Consider the following 25,838-nt stretch of genomic DNA (forward strand, 5'->3'; position numbering starts at 1 on the left):
GTTTATCGTGTGGTCGCTTTCGGTTTTTTATCATGGCATGGTGAGTTTGTTTTCGACTTATGTCTTGAAATGTCTATTTGGTATCTGTCGGCTCTTATATGTGTTTTTCCTCATTCGTCGTCACACTTCATATATACAAATGAATGTTGAAGTGTGAGAACTTATCTAGTTGTCTCAATTGAGGAACCTAGGAAGTTATGGTTTTTGGTTTGTCTTTTGTGGAATGTTGAGTTAATGCGCGATCTTTGTTAGTAATATATCCATAACTTGTCTAGTCTTCAGAGCATATTAAAGGTTGGAATTAACATTGTTAGTCTTGTATTATTTTAATTTTAGTTTCTTGTGTACAATTTGGAAATTAGTATGGCGTTCATTATCACTGAACTAGTATATATTTGTTTAGGGGTCAGCTGAAGGACGCCTCCGGGTGCGGGAATTTCTCGCTACATTGAAGACCTGTTGGTGACCTTCTGTTGTTTTGTTTTTTTAATTGGTCGGGTTGTTGTCTCTTTGACACATTCCCCATTTCCATTCTCAATTTTATAATCATTATGTCTGTTGTTGACCGCTGTATTCCTTTTTTAGTGACTCAATGTGTTTTAAAAGAACGGTTCCATAAGACTATTTTATGACATAAATTACTTCGACATGAAAGTTCCAAATATTAATGATTTCTGAAACCGTCCAAATAACTGTTTTCATATAAAATGAAATATTTTCGAAAAAGAAACTGCCGATGTTTTATTTTCTTATGATAAATGTGTTTCTAGATTCTCATATTTGTGTTATTACTTATTATTTATGAAACCCCTTCGACAAATGACAAAAAAACGGTAGGAGTAAAAATTCAATTTGAAATATATTTAAAAAGAGTTAAAAGCTGTGAAAATTGAAGAAAAAAAATTGATAATATTGGGATTTGTGTGGAGTTGTATTCGTGTTGCTTTTAAACTTAATTCGTAACTTAGTGTATTTATGATATCTAAACTTGGTAAACTACTGTGCTTCTTATTATAGCCTTCAATTTGTTTAACTTTTTCACGATGAGATTCATGAAGTGTTTAAATTGTTGGTTTTTTAGTTTTATTTTTCTTGTCAGTTTACTGCAAAACTTCTTTATAACTCTGATTCACAATGTCTTTAAAGTTCTTTTACAGCTAAGTATAGAATACAGAATAAAACATTATTTACTCGACATATATATTTAGAGAGAAAATGGAGTTGGTTTAACAGGTTTCACACAATGTCACGTTTGCTATTGAAATCTTTATGTACATCTTTGCTGAACTTTACCATTTTCTTTCGTTTCATCAAGCTTAATTGCTTTTTGCAAAAAAGATAAGCAAATTTAATAAAGCTAACATTTGTTAATAAACAGCTCTGTGAATGCATCTGTCTATTAAAAAGTAATAAGTAAGTGTGGGAAACAAGGAAAGGTGTTATTTTTTTTTATATTATTCATGCAGAGAAGTCATGCAGAGGCCTTTCAAGGCTACAACACGTGGTCATATGTTATATTGTTGCACTAGCTTTATTGGGGAAAAATGAATAAAAAAGGGCTGAAGAACAACAGGAAACTAAGTGCAAACATAAACATATCCGTTTCTAACAATGTGAGTTACCTATATACATTCACTAAAATCATGTACATCAAAATAAATGTCATCAACACTATCATAACTATTTTGCCTCTTGTTTATATTGGTAATACATGAAACCTGTTCATACATGTACATCAATTTCTCTTGTCATGAAGTTCATTAACGAAATAAAAAAAAAACATACAACATCGGAAAAAATGAAACATGTTAAAGTATGTGTGTGACGAATAATGTGCTTTTCATGATTGTTCAAACTTTGCTGCAAGAATTGCTTGATCACTGGATTCTCCTTGTATCCAAACATAATCTTCCAAATCATATCCGGCAGAAATAGTCAACAAATTCTGTAAAACAAATTACATTTCAATTAAGCTAATTTTTTTACATACATGTTTGCCTTTCGACGTGTACAGTTGTACTATTGGTACACAACATTGAGAGGATTGTGGTGATTTGTCTGAGGTAAAACAAAAACATCCGTTAATATATATAGCATGATGTTGAAATGAATTGAATCACACTGTATAATTATAGTTCAAATAGTATTCAATGAACAATTCTTAGAATGACCTGTGTAGAAATTCAAACATTTGGAATTTAATTAAAATTATGCAAAAACACCAGTGGTTTAAAATTGGGAACGGTTTTGGCATTTTTCTTCTTCTTTTAATACAATGAAACTGATAATCGACACCTGAACTCGAATTTGAAATTATTAATAGAAATAATTGCAAGAATAGATCATTTCCTAGCTTACAATAATTTTCTCGTTACAAAGAAAAAAAATTAAAGATCATTCTTTCCTATGGTCATTTCTTGTTGTTGTTTCCGATGTTGACCTTTATTAACAGATTTGATTGTTTCTCAGAAATAGAGATTATATAGAGATAGTAAAGGGAAAAAAAATAAATGTAGTCAATATCGACTGAATCCTATCATGATTTATTGGCTTCTATTTAAACAAAGTCGTGTTTCAATTACACAACTTTTTGTTTTGGTGCATGTGAATTATGCCGTAATTTCGTGTATTAATCGTTGACATCTAGTAAAGTTTACACAAGAAAAATCAAATTGTGAACAACTTTTGATCGGAGAAAAAGTGAAATGGCGCTGTTAGGAAGGATTAACAATAAAAATACAATTTAATGCATAAGCCTGTATCAATCCTTGAGACCCAAAATGTGTATGACACTAGTATTTCATAATTTGTCCGTTTTTATTAGAAATTTTGTATAATGGTGAATGTCTAAAAGATTAAGAAGATTTGGTATAAATGTTAATCAGAGAGCTATCCACCATATAATATATGACGTAGAGATGTCAGCAAATACAAGTCTAGGGATGCACCAATTTTTGTTTTATAATTATTTCATTTTTTTTATTCATGTACATATCTTATAGACTCGCTGCAATTAAGAACTTAAAATATTGTACAAACAAGAAGTATGTTGCAGACTATTATATCGTCGCTGGGCTTCTTAAATGTTGTAAATTACAATTTTTTGAAAATAAGATATCTCACAAACAGGCTTTGAAAATTGTGTCAAAATGCATGCTTCCAAAATGTCGTATGTGAACTTGAACATTTTTGTGAATAACAGTGGAATAAAAACTTTGACATTTCTAAAATATCCGAGAACTTAAATTATTTTCGCAGAAATAAAGAAATGTATAATTATTTTATTCCCAAAGCCCTTATACAACGATTTTCAAGTTCTCATACAACATTTTGGAACAAAACTTTACAAACAAATGACATTGGCAATTTTGTAATATGCCTTATTTCAAACGTTTTGATTGATATAGCTGTATGCTATTTTGTAATACCAAAGATTTCCTCCCATCCAGACCATTGGAGTCAAAAGGTATTGTTTGCCAAAAAAAAGTCGAATACGACATTTTAGAAGCCCAGCGACGATATGTTTGTGATAATAAATTTGGATGGGTTGCTATCTCATTGACGTCGTCTTTAACTCCTAAATAGTAGTCAGGCTAAGCGTGAAGTCCGTGTAAAGTTAAATTTTACTGGTTGAACAAACAGTTTTTAAATTAAAAATCATAAACTTTGAACATTTATCGTGTCAATATTATATTTTTTTCGTAAAACACTTGTCCAGTGATCACGCGATCATGGTGAGAACCAAATAAGAAGGAGGCTTCATCAATTATAAATGTATTGAAGGAAATAGTTTTCAGTTTTCACATTAGAGTCAAATCTAAACTTTGCCAAACTTAAAATAAATCGAATAACATAAAAAAAAGTATATTGTTTCTTGTTTTGGAGCAACCATTTGATACAGAATGGAAGATTTTTTTTCTAAACAATGAACGGAAAACATTTCCGTTCAGTCTTAGTTCAGGTTTTTCTTTTAAAGTTTTAAAAATGCCAGACCCCAAGAATCAAATAGCTCATATATTACCATCGAACGTCAGTTGGCCATCTTGATCTATATCCGCTTCGTTAAACATTTCCTCAGCTTCCTCTTCCGACATTTTCCGTCCACCGCCGGCACATAACACCTGTCGGAGCTCATCTTTATCAATAAAACCATTTCCATCTGCGTCAAACTTTTTAAACGATCTCTTATATATTTCATTGTCTCTATGAATTTTTGCTAATACCTGTTGCATGCATTTTCGGAATTCAGCAAAGTTCACAAAACCATGTCCTACAAAGTAAATATACCAGTGGTATGATCAAATATGAAAGACGTATTGAGGTTTATCATTGCTTGAGTTTTTTAAAACTCCCTTGAATCAGTTGGCTGGTAAGATGCTCTTCAACTTCGTCCTTGATTAAGACTTTTTAACACTTGCTGATTCGAGCGTCGTCAATTATGAGTCTTTGTTGAGTAAACGCGCGTCTGGCGTTAATATAGAAATTCAACCTAAGTATCTATGATGAGTTTATTGATAGTACTCAATGGGGTGATACTGTCTGCAACTCTTTTTGTTTGTTAAGTATTAATTCTTATTAGCAATTTTTAACTATGAAGTGAGGTCCAGTGATGACGAAACCCATGCTGAATATGACTCTAACTGCTTATGACGTCTTCACACTAAATCCATTGACCGTAGGATGTGTACCGATTGATAATTTATTCTAAGATGCATGATTTTTTATAGGTTGTTAGCGGCTTTGAACGAGCTGTCAGTAACTGCGTTTTATATTTAGTGTTTTTTAGTTGTTGGAATATACAAGTACCCGGCCACGTCCACTCTGTTTAGTATTTGTATTTGTATCCATCTGATTAGTTCAGCATATTTCAACTGATTTTAAATGATGTGTTACATATTTGTTTTTGGATAAAGAAAAAACCTAAAAAAAACAGTAAAAAAGGCTGTTAGTTTTTTTCAATTGAAATGTTTTACATTTGTCATTTCGGGGCATTTTATAGCTGACTTTGTGGTATGGGCTTTGCTCATTGTTGAAGAGAGAACGGTGACCTAAAATTGTTGATTTTTTTGTGTCATTTGGTCTCTTGTGGAGAGTTGTCTCATTGGCATTAATCATACCACATCTTTAATTTTTATATGAATAAATATTCGGTATAGCAAGTTTAATCAAAACAGCAAAATTGTTGTCCGTTTCATTTTTGTCAATTCATCAATAATTTGCTAAATACAATTTTCACAAAATTTACTCATATTTGCATTTAAACTACAAGTATTAAATTTATGAAAGATATTTGAATCCCATGAGCGTCTTCATTTTAGGAATTATGTTGCAAAAGTTGGGAAGTTTTCAGAATTACAGATGAATTCGTCTATATATTTGTATTAAAAAAATACATTGAATGATCACAGCAATCCAATGAGACATTAATCGAAGAAAAAATCTTCTACAGGGCCAAATGGTGTCATTGAAATATAAAAAGATGGCAATATCACAAAAGTAAGTTAATCAAACGTTGGGTACATGTATTTGCTAAATTATTATTTTTTTTAATTTACAAATTCCGCAATCAGACATATATTTAAAAATATCATAAATGGTTCCGCGAAACTCTATGATCGCTTGCTTTTTTGTGTTGATTTCTATCAATTCCCATTCTTAATTGCGATGAATTAAAATATGTATTGTGGCCCTTTATAGCTTGTTGTACGGTGTGAGCCAAGGATCTGTGTTGAAGGCCGAAAATTGACCGATAATAGATATTTTTTTAAATATTATTTGGATGGAGAGTTGTCTCATTGGCACTCACACCACATCTTCCTATATCTATATAAAATCCAATGTATGTGACAATAATGATATAAAAATTAAAAACAAATGGCAAAATATACCATACGACCAAACAGTATTCGAAAATCAAGGTCAAAGCAATGTATCTGTTGCTATTATGAAAGCTAAACTACACTGTTACATATTTGAAAGTAGTTCCAGAGTAATGTTTTGTTACGTCATATCAAGTGTATCAACTCACGATCTTATGCATTGTTCACAAGATATGTGTACTAAATTTTAAATAATGAAATCAACAAAAAATTATTTAATCTTGCATTAAACTTTAAATAAACGAATTGGTATTCTCTCGAATACTACAAGACAAAATGATTTAAAAGCAGCAGTATAGTTAAAGATTGGTAAAACACGACAATCAGAATAGTAAAAAGTATGGGAAATTCATATGTTTATCCAATACCTGCAAGTACAATCATTCAAAATCAATATACCTAAATACAAGAAATAAAAACGAGTCAAGTCGTTGGTAAATTCATTCTATCGTCCTTCCCTTCGCTCATACCACCATTTTGAGTCACACCTTACTTCTCGTATCATGGCTATATGAGAAAAACATAAGTAGACAATATCGGTAACGTCATAATGTAAGGGAAGACGTTATCAGTGACGCCACAGATTGTAAGGAGCCATTATCAAGGTTATTTTCAAGTGAAAACTGTCTAAAAGAAGAGAAAAATCAGTTAAAGAATATATGATAAACCAATTATCGAGTGTTCTACGTATATAATTTGTTGCGCTCACTCGAGTGGCATGAAAGGTTTTAAATTGTGGCTTATAATCTACTATACCAATGTGTAAAATTTGGATAATGTAAACATATGTTCATCTCTGCTGTTACAGCTTTTTAGTTTAAAAAAACGACTTGATGACTCTGAGTATAACACCGGAAACGCCCTAATATCGAACCAATAGAACTTAGCATCGTTAGAAATGGCCATAGGACTATCACCACTAAAGAAAGGGTTACAGAATCGTCATACATTGTGTTACTTTTCCGTACCATAAACACTTTGATTATCGAGGTCAAGTTACAAGGTTGGGTTAGTTTAGACATGTTTGAGTGAAATGAGGTTGATAGATTCCATTGGCATTTTCACAGGGGAAAAAACTTAAATTGTTCAAGGACAATTTGTCGTCTTAATGTTAGCAGAATGTCAAAATATTTGTTTGGTATTTACAAAGCTATTACATAAACTGTTACTGTTACTCGTGACAGTTATTCAATAAACCTTATAAAAGAGACAGTCAAACACATAGATGTAAAACAAACTGATAACGCCATTGCTAAAAATGAAAAAGACAAACAAACAAAAATAGAGGACTGAACCGAGTTGGTCATCTTCTGTCTACCAATTACCTGATGTTATGTCATTATCATCTAACTTAAATTATATTAAGTAAGTACTCATAATTTTCCTAATTTCTTTGCAATTCTTCATGTTTTATACGTTAATGCTAGAAACAGAACAATGTCATTCACATTGCACATATGTCATTAGTCCAAGTATATTAACATATTAACTAAAATGGCTTTAATTTGTGTGTTCCTGTTTGACACCTTTTTTCAAATATCTTCATTAATGAAGGCTTGAGAGCAATGTGTACAATTCTAATATAAGTTATATTTTCAAAGATCATAGATCTACCAAAGATATTTGTTCCGCACTTATCTTAACTATATCCCCAAGACATTGCTGCTAAGACCCTTCATAAAACTTTATAAATACTCTGGTAAAAAATGTAACCGTCAAAGCGCTTAAATTGCAATGTAATATTCTATAAAACTATTATTTCCACAGAACATACCTCTTATATATATATATATATATATATATAGTTGATCGGCATTAAATTTAAAACTTGTTGCTGATATAAATCTAAGATATAAACTTCATCTTTCTGTAAATTATATGGCATAAATAAGGTAAAAAAATCACGATGTTGTGCACTGCTTGCAAGAAACCTTACAAATTTCTTGCTTGCAATTTTGAATAAAGAAATTGTTATTTCATCCAAAATACAAGACGCAATTATCAAAAAACAGCATTGTAGCTATACAATTATATGTGACATTTATAAATGATTATGATAATGATCTGTTAGAAAACTTGCACGTCTATTTAGTAAAATACAAGATGCAAATCACTGCAAATAAATTCATTCATACACAATATCTACCTATACTTGTAAATTATTAGTTAATGCTTTCAATTTGCAAAAATGTTATATTTATATCTCTGGTGTAACAGTCTTTAATTTAAAAAACGCAAAGCTTTAAAAATTTGAGACTGACATTGCAAATACGCCATTATTAAACTACATGAAAAATGTTCACCGTGAGAATTGGCAAACGGATTTTCAGCACTATGGAAATGAAAAGTTATCCATCTGCATTAAAAAAATATGTTTGCTCAACATAACCACCACAGTGACTATCAATGTTTGATAGAATGAGGTTTAAGTACTTATATTTGCTTGTTAAGAAAAAAAACCTTGGATGATTAAGGGCAATGTGTCGTCTAACTGTTATCAGAAACTGTCAAAACATCGGACTAGTCTTCTTCTATTATTTTTTGTTGGTATTTACGAAGATATTACATAAACTGTGAATCGTGAAGGTAATATCGGAATATAGATTAAGCTTAAAAAGAGGTTTGTTCAAAGTTATTTCGTAGTGCAATACACATCACTTAAAGTGATCTAAAATTTAACGTATATTTTATGTAAGATAAATGGTTTTCACATGTGTCCATTTAAAATTTTGCAAGTAATGGAAGAAATAGGAAACAATGTTATTGTTTGAACGGAAAGGTAAAAAAGAATGTAATATAGACATAAAGGAATTAGAACGGAACCTCATCATGTCTGGTTGATGCACGCTACTAAAATGAGATCATACCTTCTTTGTCTATTTCGTCAATGAGTTTTGTTGCTCTCGTTAGATTAATCTTGATGCCAACTTCCTTCCCACCATTCATAAGTTCTTCCGGTGTTATGTGACCATCATGGTTTGAATCCAGTTTATCGAAAACAATCTTGATTGTAGCTGAAATAAAATTGAAAAAACATGTTATACTTTCTTGTAAATCTCCTTTCTAAAGTGCAACGGGTGTTTAACTTAGCTATTGCTAGAAAATATTCATTGCTAATCAATTAATATGAATATCTCGCAAATAACTAAGATACAGAACAACTATAAAATATTTATAGTACACCGAACAGGTACAAACAATATAGTATCCTTATTAAATTGAGATGTATGGATGGATAGAGGTGAAACAATATGCCCTTTCAGTTACAGGGGCATCACACAACTAGTGTGATATCAAGTGCTTCGGAAACGGTAAGCAATTCCTATTTCACATATGACATAGTGTGGTTTCCTAGCTGTTCGTCAATTTTCAGAGTAGTTTGTTGGAAATGAATTAAGTCTTAAATGAATCTATATAATACATGTACAAAGTTATATAAGACTCCCTAATGTCCAGTGATTACCTTTGATGCCTAGTGATTATTAACCTATATGTATACTATTAAAAACCCTGTTTACTGATAGCAAGTTCAAATGAATACACCTTTTATTGTCTAAGATTTTTAACAAAGAATATTTTGTTCCGACAATGTGGAAAATAGATTTATTAATTGTTAGCTGGTTTCTTTAATGTCTACCTAAACGACGAAAAGTTCAATTACTGTTAATTTGTTTGTTTGTGTGAGACATTGCTCATACGTCATCAATCACTGCATGTTTTGTACCTTTCAGTTACTGGTATTATAATACCAATTGTTTGTATATAACAGGACATTAACTCAATTTGTAATCACCTGCTGTTTAAATTTTGACATCTGTCCAGCAAATGGATTTTTAATTAAGAAGAAAAAAAAAACACGTGTTTTTATTTGACTTCTTGTGTGTATTTTTACATATGCAGCAGAACATTATGTAGTTTTAAAGTTTTTTTTTAAATACTATTCTTTAGTATATTTGTTTTCATTATAAAGGGTATTCCTAAATACTTTCAACACATTTATATAAGGCTATGCATTTGTATAAATCAAATTATAAATGACTTAAGTCTAGTTTAATTTGATATTGAGCTATCGGTGAAATTTACTGGGCACGAACATTGTAAAAGCACACCATTTGAGAGAACAACCAATTAACTTAAAAAGCATTTGAAAAAAATGAGAAGACAAAAAATCATATAAAAAAGCATTGTCCACAAAAATATTCTGTTTTCCAATCCAAAACCTGAAACGGAATGCATCATATTTGTAGCATTTTTTTATACCCGGATTGCTTAAGGGGGTACCTAACACTACAGGGAGATAACTCTGTAAAAGCAGCTTAACGTTTTAATTACGTTGTGTTGTTAAGGAAATACTAAGCTTCTCAATGATCAAAACTATTGTTTGTCAAACTGCTATATAACCAGTTTGAGTCTTCTGATAAAATGGTTGGTTAAAATTTCAGAATTTTATATATTTTTATCAAAGTGTAAAAGTAAATACTTTTTTTTCAAAATTATATGGGAGTTAAAAATATATTCAATGTTATACATTGGCAGCTTCACCTCTACTTTTGAAACCTTGAATATTGTCAAAACATAATTTGAATGCATTTTTAACAAAACCTGAGACGACTGCAGTTTCATATTAAACCGTTATATGAAAAAAATGTTTTATACGTGGTATTGATATCTCGTGCATATCCACATAATATATGCAAATTAAGTACAATTTGAAAGCTATGTTAACTTGTAGTAAGTTAATTCATTGTACGACACATTTTACTTTCTAAGCATTAAGGGGGTGCAGCGTTTTCAAATCAATATGCAAGAGTTTTAAATATCCTTATATGATTGTTTGTATTGTTTCTAAGAGTATATGTACACGACGTATAGTTATTTATTTAACCCTTTCGCCAATATATAGCAATAGTTATCAAAAGTACCAGGATTATAATTTTATACGCCAGACGCGCGTTTCGTCTACATTAGACTCATCAGTGAGGCTCTGATCAAAATAGTTAAAAATCCAAACAAATACAAAGTTGAAGAGCATTGAGGACCCAAAATTCCAAAAAGTTGTGCCAAATACGGCTAAGGTAATCTACTCCTGGGGTAAACAAATCCTTAGTTTTTTGAAAAATTCAAAGTTTTGTTAACAGAAAATTTATAAAAATGACCATATAATTGATATTCATGTCAACGTCGAAGTGCTGACTACTGGGCTGGTGATACCCTCGGGGACGAAACGTCCACCAGCAGTGGCATCGACCAAGTGGTGTAAATAGTTATCAAAAGTATCAGGATTATAATTGTATACGACAGACGCGCGTTTCGTATACATTAGACTCATCAGTGACGCTCAGATCAAAATAGTTAAAAAGCCAAACAAATACAAAGTTGAAGAGCATTGAGGACCCAAAATTCCCAAAAGTTGTGCCAAATACGGCTTAGGTAATCTACTCCTGGGGTAAGAGCAACACATTTGCAATAAATTAATCTTCAAAGAGAAAATTTCAAACTAAAATAAACTTTAAAAGAAAAAGAAAAACAAGAGGTTTGGATTTTTTTTTCAAATGAGCAATTCAAGAACCTAGACTTAGTTTACACTAAAACTATCAAACTACTTCGAACACTGTAAATTAAGTACATGAATAACTGTTACATCTACTATTATCACAAATATATTCTGATTCTCATTGGAAGTTAAAATCTGTCGCGACGATGGCAATTGATATTCACAGCACAAATGTAACATTTAGACTTGTTTATCAAAATGATCATCTCTAACAAATTTGTTTTCCAAAAACTGAATTATAACTTATGTAGCTAGTATAAATAGACTTTTAAAAGTCAAGTGTCAACAAATTACCCCCACCTCTGTCATTGAAAGATACTATGGTAGAAAGTTTTTTTTAAATTGCATACCTCTTCAAACCAAACAACGTGTTATTATATTTATATATTGATATATACATACACCTTTTAGATTCAAATGTGATACCAATTCAGTTTTAAAAAAGTGCAGACGTTTAATTTATTTACTAAGGTTACAACCACGGGGCTTTTAGCCGACTTATTGTGTGTTAATTTTGATATTTGCAACTGACAATTTATTAATTCATGACTTCGTATTGCTCTTACCAATCAATTACATTTATTTTTTTTTAAAGGGTATTCATAAATACAATGTATATTCAAATGAATACTAAATACACGCCGATTATGTTATCAATATCTTCATATTGAATACTTAACGACGTATAATTGTTTTAAAAGTTTTGCTTAACACTAAGTACATGATGCAATAGGATATGCAAAAAAGGAAACAATCGTTTCTTTAAATGAGGGTGAATTATTTGAAGTCAAAAGTGAAAAAAATTAAACTATATTTAAAAAATATTTAAAGAAAAAATAATGCATGAGTTGCTTTTTAAAAATAGAATTCCCGATTCTTCTTTACTGCAACAGATAAATTAGTCAAAGAATATATGCCAAGCTTGAACGATATCTTATATAAGAGGTAACTGTCTCATGAATGTCCGCCTATATTTTTTTGAATTTTAAGCTCTGTTAAAACTAGTGACTGTATAGTAATATACAATGAGACTAATTATGACTATAGCGAAATAAATTAAGGAAGGACTGAAATTAACAAATAACAAAACATATATTGAAGCAGGCATGCAAACCTGGGACTAGGGAACTGAATTAGAAATGAGCAATATGTCATTTGATCATGTACTGCATGACATATGTTCCCCATTGAAGTTAGAGAAGAACCATTTCTTGTTATTTTCTTAATCTTTTTTCAGCTAAAATTTAATAAAATTATTGTATATTTGTTAAAATCGACCGTTGATACCCACATACCCGTGTATCCTTTAGAATTGTTTATCCCAATTTTCTTTCACAAAATTTTGTATGTGAAAACTTCAATTTGAACTATAGCTGCTACATTTTATGCACTTTTGAAAAGTAAAAATTGTATGATGTTACCTTTGCCTCGGTCCTTGACGCAACACAGTAATGTCCTTCTTGTGTTCAATATATTGTATTTGATACAATTGATATGCATTTCTAACTCGTATACGACAAGTTAAAGAGACTTTGATCTTTGGATTTCAGGTCCATGATAAAAGAAGAGAATTCGGTCAAGGTCAAAGATCAAGGTCATATTCTAAATTTTGATATTGGCATATATTCATTCTTTTCAAAAACTATGTAAGATATCGACAACATATTTTTACTAAAAAAGTCGTAATATGACATCTAGTGCAAACTACAAAAGATGTATCTTCCATATGTGTATACACTTTTTTGGAATTTTGTATCTACCATATGTGTATACACTTTTTTGGAATTTTGTATCTACCATATGTGTATACACTTTTTTGGAATTTTGTATCTACCATATGTGTATACACTTTTTTGGAATTTTGTATCTACCATATGTGTATACACTTTTTTGGAATTTTGTATCTACCATATGTGTATACACTTTTTGGAATTTTGGATCCTCAATGCTCTTCAACTTTGTACTTGTTTAGCTTTATAAATATTTCGACTTGAGCGTCACTGATGAGTCTTATGTAGACGAAACGCGAGTCTGGCGTACTAAATTATAATCCTGGTACTTTTGATAACTACTTAAAGGATATCAGGGTGATACAATTTCATGGTAAAGGAAGAATACAAAAAATTAGAAGATATGCATAATTGCAAATGAGACCATTCTCACTAGATATCGACTAAAAATAATCTTTATAGGTCAATAATGAGCAAAACACATTCTTGGAAGCCAGCTATAAAATTCCCAAAATGCAACGTGTTTAATTAAGTAATTAAGGATAAAATCACAGGCATAATAACCGACTTGATTAGTTCAGTGGTTTTTTTTCGCAATTTCCAATCTGTTACAATTATTATAAATGGTTCTTGTAAATATATTAATATTTGCATCAGGTGTAATGAACTTTTACAATTCTACATGAAGCACGCGTATATTTTTTATTTGTGTTGTTATATTCAGATTACAAATCGAAGAAAATATAGTAACCTATCGCATCTTTTGGCATTAATTTTCACATACTTATGTACAATTTAGAAATATTTATTCAATTCATCTTCTCCAAAAAAGGTTTACGTAAAACAAAAATTTAAATTATAATTACAACTATTGAAGTAATTTTCAGTAGTGAAGTTTAAAAAGGTTATATTCACCACTGTCATAAAATCAAATACAAGACACTAATGTGAACAACTCGTAATTTCAGAAAATACTTATTTCATGCGATTGCACATGTTTAGTGAAATGGTTTAGTATAAATTCACGTGCGTTTTATTCTACTTCTTTTTAATCTTTAACAGTGTCATATAAAGCAGATGATTTTTTTAATTAAAGTTTTTTGTAGACAAGCGTGTGTCTGACAAGATTTGTATATCCGATGAGTTTCTTGTCCTTTTTAATTAATTACAATTTTATTGTAAAGGGTATTCGTAAATTTATTAAATCAAAAGCCTATAACACGCTTATTATGTTATCAATTGGTAAATGATTTGATTGAAAAATGACGTTAACTAATTTTGTTTAACACTTACCTGAAGATCAAATATAAAACATTTTAAAGTACAATAGAGGAAACAATCATGTAATTTAACGAAGCATCGTTTTTAAAGAAAAAAGAGAACAGTAACTACTCTAGTTATGTTTTACACAACTAAGAACAGAATAAGGTGGTTCAGATTTAGACAAATAAATCCCAGTTTTAAAAATCAAATTAAAATTCAAACTAACGTACTTTTAATAAATAAAGATGATGCGTACATATGTACAGCAACTCAATATACGTAGCGGATTTCCGTTTTATCGGAAAACAATAAAGGATGTTTGCTTGAATTCCTCAAATAAATATCCGTATGATTTACAATTACATCCCCATCTTATCTGACTCTTGATACGCCCCTAATATCTTTCTTGTACGCGTCTGGCGTACTAAATTATAATCCTTGTACCTTTGATAGCTATTGTAGTTATTTTTGTAAACGTTACAGGTTGCACTTTGTAAAAAACAGCTCTTTCAGACATCACGCCTCTTTAAAGGAGATATATAATATGCATAGATATTTAAATGTGTTTATGTTCGGGTTCAAATATATGATTTCGATGTTTCCTCTCATAGAGAAATAATTTGGGAATGTTACCAATATACAAACTCAAAGAACGAGTGAAAATGAAGTCTGAGACAAGTATATGATTTTTCAAGAAACTTCAAAGTAAAAGTTTAAAAGCTCTAGCCCCGGCAAAGGGAGTTCCTATTAAAAATTGCATATCAATAATTGCAAAAAAAATTGCATATCAATAATTGCAAAAAAAACAACTATTGATATGCATATACCCCAGTATTAACTAGAATAGTTTATCTCAATTTTCATTTCAAACAAATATGTATATGTAACCTTATATTAAAACTGCTATTATTTATGGACTCTATATCTGTCTTTGAAACGATATAGATAAACATCGTATATTAACACATCGGGAAAACTGAACAGTCTTCAAACATGAGCAAAACCCATAGCGCAAATCAATCTTCATAATACCCCGAAATGCAATATACTTAGTTTATAAATTAAGGATAAAATCACATGCGTTCTAGACGACCTCGTTTTGACAAAATTGATATATGCAGCAGACAGTTTGTTAATTTCATTGGTTTTATTTCGTTAATATATAAAATCAACGCAAAACGTCTTTTGAAGAACATATAAAGTTGTGGTTTGTGATATTCAGACCCCAAAGGGAAGAAAACAAAATGTGTCGCACAGTTGGTCATTAATATACACATACTCGTGTGCCATTCAAATTGGTTAATAGTATATGGTTTATTAAACATATCTTTTCACACAAATGGATTCTTAAAAATATTAAAATTGGAATTATTAATACATCTTTTTTATAGATTTTTCTATACCCAAATTCTTAAAGATTACAGAAACCTTGGAATTTGACACAAAAACAGTAAAAAGTCATAAATTTTAAATTAAAAATAGGCAAAACGTGTTATTTAAACAATGACCCCGCAACTTACTACTTGCAATAGCACCAAATGTGCTATCCCCCATGCAGACCTTGCACACCCCGGCTGAAGATGAGATGCCAAGTCTGATCCCCCAGCTGGCGTATAGTCGGGCAGGCAGGTAATTAACCACACTACAGGTTAGCGCTATAGAACCAGTTTAATCCACCTGTTTCTACATTTAGAACGCCTGTACCAAGTCAGGAATATGACAGTTCTTGTCCATTCGTTTTTGATGCGTTTTGTTATTTGATTTTGACTTGTGATTATGGACTTTCCGAATTGATTTTCTTCTAAGTTCAGTATTTTTATGATTTTACTTTTGACTTGCTCGGCAGGAAGTCCTAAATTCTTAATTTTGCTGAGTGTTTCTCAAAGGCCAAAATATTTTCTTATTGAGTTTACTGTATTATTAATATTATTCATTTGAAAGTTTTGTCTGTTTTGTGTCAGTATGATTAATTAGGACTATGCTTTGGTTTACACACAGATACTACCTTTTTTTTTTACTTATGCTAACATTTCATTATTAGGGAGATCCATAATGCTCAATTTCATTGGGGACTTTGTGGATTGTGATATTATATTTGAGTTTGCCTATCAAGAGAGTTACATCAGAACTAAGAAAACTTCGGATCTATAGTGATTTGTTTCACAATCATAGATAATAACAAACCACTAATAAAAATCTTCAAATAGTATGTTTACATTATGGGACAACATCAACAGTAACACATCACTCAATTTACACCATACACAACTACAAAGACAATATTGTGTATATAAACCATGTATATGTATACACACTGAAAGATGTAGGGTTGCACCAATTCCATGAATAGATGCACAAGTTTACTTTACTAATCAAGTATAAACCCACGTGTTTTGTAACCTACTTTTTTAATTATTGAATATGTACGTCATATGAAGGAGATGATTTTTAATCATTGTCTTTTGTTGTCTGGCATAGACGTGTATATTTGATAAGGTGTTTTTCGTAGCTTCTTTTTGCCATTTTCAATTACAATTTTAGAGTAAAGGTTATTCGTAAATATATTAAAACAAATGCAAAAAACACGCGTATTAAATTATTATTTTGTATAATTGACAGATAAATTACGTATGATTCGTTATAACAATCAATTGATGAAAGATAAAAAAAAAATAAGTACATTGAAGAAAACAATTATTTAACTTGAAGAGGTGTCAGGTTCTTTTTATGAAAAACGTAAACAGTAAACCGTATAGATATGGCCATCACAACAAATTGCTGTTTCACAAAACTATAAACAAAATGGAGTGGTTCAGCTGTAAAAAAAACCTAAATCCAAGTGCGATAAATCAAAACTCTATATGGAAATCAAAATTCAAACTATTGTACTTTAGATAAATATGGAGAATGCATGCTCAATTACATCAACCAAATGTGCAGAAGCCGATTTCTGAAAAACAATATCGGTTTTTTTCCACCACATCATAGTACGTCATATCCGGTTACATACGATAAAGGTCGACAAAAATAATCCCTTGAATTTGACTGTTGTAGGTAATTAATTCTATATATTATTGTAGTAAAAGATGTATGGGTCATGAACATATATATTGTGTGTTTTAAAAAAAACCTTATGGTTTTATTTGGATATTTCTATAGAATATTTTGGAAACTTGATGATACATGGTTACTAAAGCTCGTACACGGGATAAAAAGAGGTGAAAGTTTGATTGGTTAACTTCCATTGATGGTTATTGTCTTATATGCAAAAAAATATTATGTGAAATGTTTTCTATAGTTCTGCACAGGATAAAACTTTACGCATGCCAAGTATTTCCTTATTTGAAACAAAGATCAATTCTGCCCAATTTTATGAGAAGTAAATATTTAACAAAGACACATTTGTGAAAATCAATGGTGGTATTACACCTATAAGACTAAACTCTTTTCGAGCTTAAAGTTCGGACATATAAATAATGAAAACATGCCTCACAGCAGTATGTTTTGAATAAAATAGAACTGTATATCAACTTTTCATTTTATGATATAGTTTTTCTTTAAACTTCATAATACAAGTGACACAGCTTTAGCCGCAAATAGAGCTATAGAGCTCTATTGGGAAATTGCATTGTCTATATTCACAGAAGTGCAACCTGTATGCTGTCAAAGATAGATTAATCGCTTACAACTAGGAAAACCCATTAAATTTGATTTTCTGTAGGTGATTTCATAGTAAATTACATCTTTTAATTCTGTTTGGTTCTTTTGTTTGTTTGTTTATTATTTATTTGTTTATTAATTTTTTATGGGGAATGGGGAGGTATTTTTCACCCGTTTATTAATTACATCATTAATTTTCTTTTTTTTTCAGTGTTCGGAAATTATATGCAGACATATATATGACTATATTGTTTTCAATATATTGTATTTTAATGTCATCTTCCGATTTAGATAGTTCACCGCGATATAGATAAACACAACAGATGTCATATTTGGAGCCGTCTGCGTACCCTTCTGGGACACCTGTCAAATCCTATAAAGTTACCTCCAACTATGTCCTTGAAAAAATAAAGCAGAAAGTCGTAATCCTACAACTAGTAAAAACTGCAAACGTGTTCTTAACCATCCTCGTTAATTAATTCTAAGGTATAAGAAAACTATTTTCATGTCAAATATATTCAAACTGTTTAGTTTGGTGTTTATTCTCAATATTAATCAAATAACGATGTTACTGTTAATCTATCACACGTTGACATAACAAGTGCAACTGCGAGCTACTTTTCATTGGGAATAGCACCGCCGAAATATTTCAATAACAAGGAACTGTTGAGTGATGAATCTGAAAACCAATCAAAGGGTAAAGCTGACTTATACAAAACCTGAAACCAAATTTCAGAATTCCTTGTCAAGTAGTCCCTATAAATACTGCGATGAAAATATTCATGGGGAGGACGGACTGACGGATTGACAAATGGATGGATGTACTGACAGACGGATGGTCAGCCAGAGGGGAAACAGTATACCCCGATATTTTGAAGTGGGTTCTTCATATAAGAATGTATAAGTTCAGTGACACGCACTTGCAATGAACACCTTTACAAAACAGCTATAATTAATTACTTACAAATACGACTGAGGTACGATGTCTGCCATCATTTTCATGTACATTGTACGTGTTTCCTCTTGTCGTATTGGTCTGAGTTGAACAAAATATGTCAAACCGTTTGTAAGCTCTCAAGAAGATCAATTTTGAATTTATTATAGCGCTCATTCCCAGCATAAAGAGTCAAATTACAAAGAAACTAAACTCCGAGAATAAATAGATTAATAATATATTTCCAATTCTAATTAACACAGAATCAATTTTTAAGTATTCTATTAAATTCGAGTAGCCCACAACCATAGAAAATTTCGAGAATTTTTTAACACATACAGAAGAAAAGAATATTTTAAAATCATTTAGGATTCTTTTTTTTCTGTTCTATTTTACTTATCTATGCATTATTTAGAATTTGTTTTATAAGATTTTCTTTTTGAACAATTTTTTACTTACAACTTGAATTCTAATTTCCAACCCCTATTATTTATACACGTTTCAAACGTCATAATTATATAAGGTAACCTCCACCTGGGTCCTTGGAATAAATACCATAGAAAGTTATAATTTAACACCTCGTAAAAACTGGAAACGTTTAATTAACCATCCTCTTTAGTGGGTTCTAGGGTATGCAAAAAAAAATATTTCATGACAATATACAAACTGTTGAGTAAGGAATTTATTTCCAATAATAATCCCATTAACACTGTCACATGATAATCTATCACGCGTTGACATAAATATAAGTGTGAAAGGTCAGTGACACGCTCTTACTTTAAAACAGCTTAATGTCATTACTTTTGAATTCTGTCTTAAATTTAATAAGTTGATCCACCATCTTTAATATGTTTTTATTTCCTCTGTTTGACTCGGATAGCCTTCAAAGGAAACACATGCCGACTCGTTCATAAGCCATCAAGACGGTCAATATTCCCATGAATTTTTGGCTCAACACCTTCATGATTTTCCAAAAGTCCTCCATTTTTTTAATAGCGCTCACTCAAAAGATTTATGATATAATGCAATTTGTAATTCATACAGAAATAATTATGTAAATGTAAGCATTCGATTAAATTAAACCATTAAAGATTTCGAGAATTATCGATTTAAATAAATCATCCAGAAAGGACAAATAAATGTTATCGAATTTGTACTTTTTCCAAGAAAGAAATAAACACACATTGGTGAAAGTTTATCATTGTTTGCCTCTTATCTGTGTAACATTTCGATTTTTTACCAACATTTTCTTCTATAAAAGATTTTTGACGTAAGCACTTTAATTTTTCTTTTTAAAGACTGTTATTTATAGACTTTTATAGGTCAAATTCTAAAAGGTTAGTACCTCCACCGGAGTCCTTGATATACAGTAAAGAGTGGTTATTCAACACCTCCTGAAAACTGGAAACGTTTTATTTATCATCTTTTTATTAATAAATGGATTATATGGTATTAAAAAGGTAGTTTCATGATAGAATACAAACTGTTAAATCAGGAGTTTCTTCCAAGCGATGATCCCACTAACGTTTTACTAATAATCTATCACGCGTTGACATAGATATACTAAAAGTAAGAGAGTGAAGGTTCAGTGACACGCTCTTACAATGAACACATTTATGCTGCGTTCAAATGTAATTCGAATTCGATTCGCATTCAATGATTTGCATTTGTATAAATAAACTCATCATAGATTCCAGGTCTAAATTTAGTATACGCCAGACGCGCTTTTCGTCTACATAAGACTTATCAGTGACGCTCGAATCCAAAAAAGTTAAAAAGCCCAAATAAAGTACGAAGTTGAAGAACATTGAGGACCAAAATTCCTAAAAGTTTTGCCACATACAGCTAAGGTAATATATGCCTGAGGTAGAAAAGCCTTAGTATTTCAAAAAATTCACAAAATTTATAAACAGTAAATTTATAAATATAACAACATCAATGACAATTCATGTCAGCACAATGTAGACCGGATGTACTGCTAAGGAACGGCAACGAAATTTTAGCTCCCGAAAAAAGAGGATATTACGGTAAATTTTAGAACTTATTCTGAAAGAAAAGTGCAACAGTATTCAGTAAAAGGATAATTCGTTAAAATGCAAACTTATTATATATAAAAAATCAATGCCAACTAACAGAATTTGGGAAAATTGTAAATCAGCGATACCTTTATCTTGACGACGTCAACGTAGCACCGTCTCCAATAGTATCCTATTGTTCTGAAGATTGTTTTGAATATGGTGCCTTAGATACAATACATTGATACATTAATACCGATGTTATATTTGTTGATAAAGTAAAACTGTATACGAGAAAGACTTTTTGTGAAATAATAATGTCTGAATATAGTTTTGATACCAAAACTGTTACAGTTCTAAACAGTTTATTAGAAGTTGTTCGCGATCTTCAGCATCGATTCGAGAAATTTGAAAAGCAAATTGAGAAAATTACTGAAATACAAAGCACAGTTAACTCACTTGCCCTTAGAGTCGATGATATAGAAAATAATGTAGAGTATGTCATGAAAAGGAGCAATGAAATGGAAACGAGCGCCGAAAACATGGGTCACTTAATGCACAAAGTGGTGGATAGGTGTAGAGAAAACATTTCAAACATAACAAGTTTAAAAACTGAAGAATTGCGACAGAAAGATCGTAATGACAACGTAGATTTCAGATTGAGTAACACTGAAGATGATGTTATTGGGCTAAAGTGGCGCTCTATGAAAACCAACCTAATCTTTACTGGAATTCAATTTCACTCAGAAGAAAACACAGAAGATACACTTAATTCCTTTATTAAACGAAAGTTAAACATCGACAAAAAAATCAACTTAATTACAGTCCACAGATTCGGGAAAATTGGTCGCGGAGGTAATCGTCCAATTTTGGCAAAATTCATTTCAACTAAGGACAAAGAAATTGTATTAAAAAAAAATGGATTCAAATTAAAAGGGACACATTTTGGAGTACAAGAACAATTTCCAAAGGAAATAGAACAAAAAAGAAAAATGTTATACCCGGTGGCCAAACAGGCCAGAAGAGAAAAGAGGAAAGTACTGTTGGTTAGATACAATCTGTATATCGATGGTAACCTATACAAACCGAATATGGAATCATCTAGATCTGGAAACGAAAAACTACAAAACGCATGTGCCGATAGTATCATGAATCTGCAAAATACACAACAATACTGTAACAAAAGACTAACACCAAGTCATGAATCTGAATCTATACACCTCTTAACTAACGTGTGCTGTACATGAAAGCAAGTTGTTCAATTCAAAAGTGAAAAAGGAACTTAATTTCGTCAAAATATTACTTTGCTATCAAACTTTTTATTTTATAGACAATCCGGTACATATTTGAATATTTCTATGTAAACCTCATGTTTCACAGTTGTGACTGAGGGTAACTTTGTTGTTATTATTTTCTGTATACCATTGTATTTGGTTATCGGAATAAACAAAAAGTGCTGACTTCTGGGCTAGTATAATCTGCATTCGAAACGTTTCACGTCTAAACGTAAATTGTAATTCGATTTGCAATACGAGTAAATTTGTTTTACTGTCCGAACGACGTTCATTTTTAATTCGTAACAACAAAAACGGTATCTAATGCGAATAAGCCAATTCGAATCAACTCAAATTCAAAAGAAAGAGTGTGTGAACGCGATAAGAGAATTTGATTCGCATTCGATTCGAATTCAATTCGAATTAAATGTACGTGTGAACTAGGCATTACAAAAAACAGCTAAACTTCATTACTTTAAAAAAGATTTTTACAATGCTTAGCCCATTTATCTTTTTCCTTACTTGATTATTTTTATTTTACCAACGTTTGAATCGTTTGATCTCAGTTCTTCATTTGTCAAATTCGTTTCATCTGAATCTCCTAATATCACGTCACCAAAAAAAGGATCAATGTTAAATTTATGACGTTACCCGAACAAGGTAAACGTAAGTATGATGTGTTCATATGTATCAGTCATTTAGAACACAAAGGTCAAATATTTTGTCCCGTAACACCAATTTTTCTTTTCAAATAAAACTTTAATAGCTCATAAATGGTCATTTACTAAAATTTAAGGTGGTACCCAACACTTTCACTAAAATAAATTTAGCTCGTTTAATTTTCAACAAATTTTGACAAAGTATTTACATTGACTCTTTAACAAAAATACAAAAATTTCAAAAATTTTGAAGAAACCATTTTGTCAGAAACATTACACTGGTTATATAAAAGTTCGACAAAACCCAATTTTGATCATTAAAAAGCTTATTATTCCCTTTACAACACAATGTAATCAAAACGTTAAGCTGATTTCACAGAGTTATCTCCCTATAGTGTTAGGAACCACCTTAAGCAGATTCTATATTAATTTTCTTTCGATTTGAGACTTAAATAATAGAAATGCAAACATGAAGTGAAAGTCATTTTCAGTCTTTTCTCTGTCATGTTTAAAGCTCAAATGTCACGAAAAGGAGTACCAAACCTATCCATAGTTTTAACTTTCGGTCTTTTTTTTATTATTTCAAATATAAGTTTTCTAGATTATATTCCTATATAAATTGACCATAAAAGAGAGAAAGATACCAGAGGGGCATTCAAACTCAAGGAACGAAATAAACGATATAAGTTCGAGATAAACTTAACTGTGAGTTTAGCTGTATATTAGTCAGCGGATATCAGAAAAATTGATTTCTTTATGGTAAAAGCATGAAACTTGGTATAGTGAAAGATTTAGGGATAAAGACAAAATTCAGATATGGAGCCCTGAAAAAAATCCAATATGGCCGCCAAATTCAAGATGGCCGACATAAGTATATTAACTTTCAGGCACTTACCCACGGATGTAGTCCTTAATCAAATCTACTAAATTTTAGATGAGAATATTGAGATGAAAATTCTGTAACGATATGTCGTATATTCGAAGGATATTCATTGAACTATCAATTCATGTTAAATGTCATTCGATTCTGAAATGCATAGGGTGAATGATTGTTTGAGTAAATTGTTTAAATTGTTAAAAAATCGTTTTTGCATACTATAACTTATTCCTTTTTATTTACACATTTTTTTTCAAATCACAAAGCGCTACCTGAAGTTTTCGCTTTGTCGTCTACATTGGACATGACGTTAAATGGAAGTTCCCTTCCAACAGATCAACACCAGAAACATTCCTGTATTTCTCTTATATTTAAAGAAATTAGAAATTTAACACTATCCTGAAAATCACTTGTCTGCAATTTGTTAAGTATTATTTTTTGTTTATCCCTTATTGAAGCCAATGATGTGGAGTATCTCAAAATTTACAAAGCGCAAGTTTTACACCTTACGAAAATGGCAAATGTGTTATTTATTCCGAGCAATGATCCCAACTGTTAATATATTAAGGGTATTGGCATAATTATTAGAGTGCATAAATTCGGAGAATCACTCTGACAATCAACTCATTTTGACAAACTGTGTTTTTCCTTCTCTTTTATCATTATCATAAATAATTTATGCACTTATTATTGATCTGACTTTGCCCATAATGCATTCTTTATTGGAAAGAAGATAAAATTGAGAATGGAAATGGGGAATGTGTCAAAGAGACAACAACCCGACTAAATAAAAAAACAACAGCAGAAGGTCACCAACAGGTCTTCAATGTAGCGAGAAATTCCCGCACCCGGAGGCGTCCTTCAGCTGGCCCCTAAACAAATATATACTAGTTCAGTGATAATGAACGCCATACTAATTTCCAAATTGTACACAAGAAACTAAAATTAAAATAATATAAGACTAACAAAGGCCAGAGGCTCCTGACTTGAGAGTTGTCTGATCTTAACTTATTTTGTCTCATTTAAAGTATACCTTCATTACTGGTTTCTCTCATCTGTCTAGTCTCGTCTTTGTGTTCCATATTGCACTATACTCGTTCTAAAAGCAGACAACATTGATTTATATGTGTGTTTGCTATAGGTTACAATACACCATTAGATTTTATGGGAGCAGCCATTGTATGAGCCTTACATGGTACTCAGAATTAAGAGTATGGCTAATCCTAATTGGTCGATATGTGCACCCGTTATTTTTTATCATAAGAGACTTCGTGCACTCAACCTTATACAAAAGGCAAATTAAAAATTATTCATAGCTCTCAAGGCCCTTAGATGACTTTTCAAAGCTAGGACAAGACACGTTTTTTAAAGAGCAAAATTGAAAGACATGGGAGATAAGTACAAAATACGCTAAAAAAAGCAACGCGAATCTATATTTGTTGGACAAAAAATACTGTCCTAAAAACTTTTCTTTGATTATACCAAGGTTTCGTTAAAAAAAATCAACTGTCTAAAGTCTGTATCTCGAAAAAGGCTACCATATTGTCGCCTATGGAGACTATGTAGGTGCTGCAATAGAGTGGGCACAATGGCGGATAATAGACAACTATCGGATAATTGTTTTAGCTGTTAAACTATGGAGAGTTGTATCATTGGCACTCACACCACATCTTTCTATATCTATTGTTTAAAACTTTAAAAAAAATTGCTGTGAGCGAGCAACTTTTCCAAAAAGAAATTTGATTTCGCGTCGCAATTTCCAAAATTGCATGAGTGTTATGATTATGTTTATAGTTGCCTCTGTAAACAAAACATACAAGCACATGTACGCACTCTCTGTGATAGTCCTACTGTCAGACTGGAAAAGTCCATTTGACCCAGTTTTATTTTTTATTTATATTTTACCAGGGATTCTTAAAAAAATCATTTAAATAATAAATCAAATATGACGTTAGGATCAATGAGACCATAAAATCAGTTACAAAAAGAACCT

General features: G+C 30.9%; 1 protein-coding gene across 1 annotated transcript; it reads right to left on the reverse strand.

Annotated features, from left to right (window-relative positions):
* Nucleotides 1-1,508: 1,508 nt before the first annotated feature.
* LOC134693020 (calmodulin-like) lies at nt 1,509-24,946 on the reverse strand. Its single transcript, XM_063553711.1, has 4 exons — nt 24,879-24,946; nt 8,747-8,893; nt 4,022-4,270; nt 1,509-1,945 (listed from the first exon to the last, which is right to left on the reverse strand). Exons 1-4 carry the CDS (start codon nt 24,925-24,927, stop codon nt 1,917-1,919), a joined length of 474 nt encoding a protein of 157 aa, XP_063409781.1. The 5' UTR covers nt 24,928-24,946; the 3' UTR covers nt 1,509-1,916.
* Nucleotides 24,947-25,838: the final 892 nt, after the last annotated feature.

The sequence above is a fragment of the Mytilus trossulus genome, chromosome 12, assembly GCF_036588685.1.
Source record: "Mytilus trossulus isolate FHL-02 chromosome 12, PNRI_Mtr1.1.1.hap1, whole genome shotgun sequence".
NCBI lineage: Eukaryota > Metazoa > Mollusca > Bivalvia > Mytilida > Mytilidae > Mytilus > Mytilus trossulus.

Coding starts and splice junctions, on each gene's coding strand:
- LOC134693020 (XM_063553711.1), bottom strand. CDS start 24,927: ATGGAACACAAAGACGAGACTAGACAGATGAGAGAAACCAGTAATGAA. Junction 4,271..8,746: donor TGACGAAATAGACAAAGAAG/GTATGATCTCAT, acceptor TTTACTTTGTAG/GACATGGTTTTGTGAACTTT. Junction 1,946..4,021: donor TGGCCAACTGACGTTCGATG/GTAATATATGAG, acceptor TTTGTTTTACAG/AATTTGTTGACTATTTCTGC.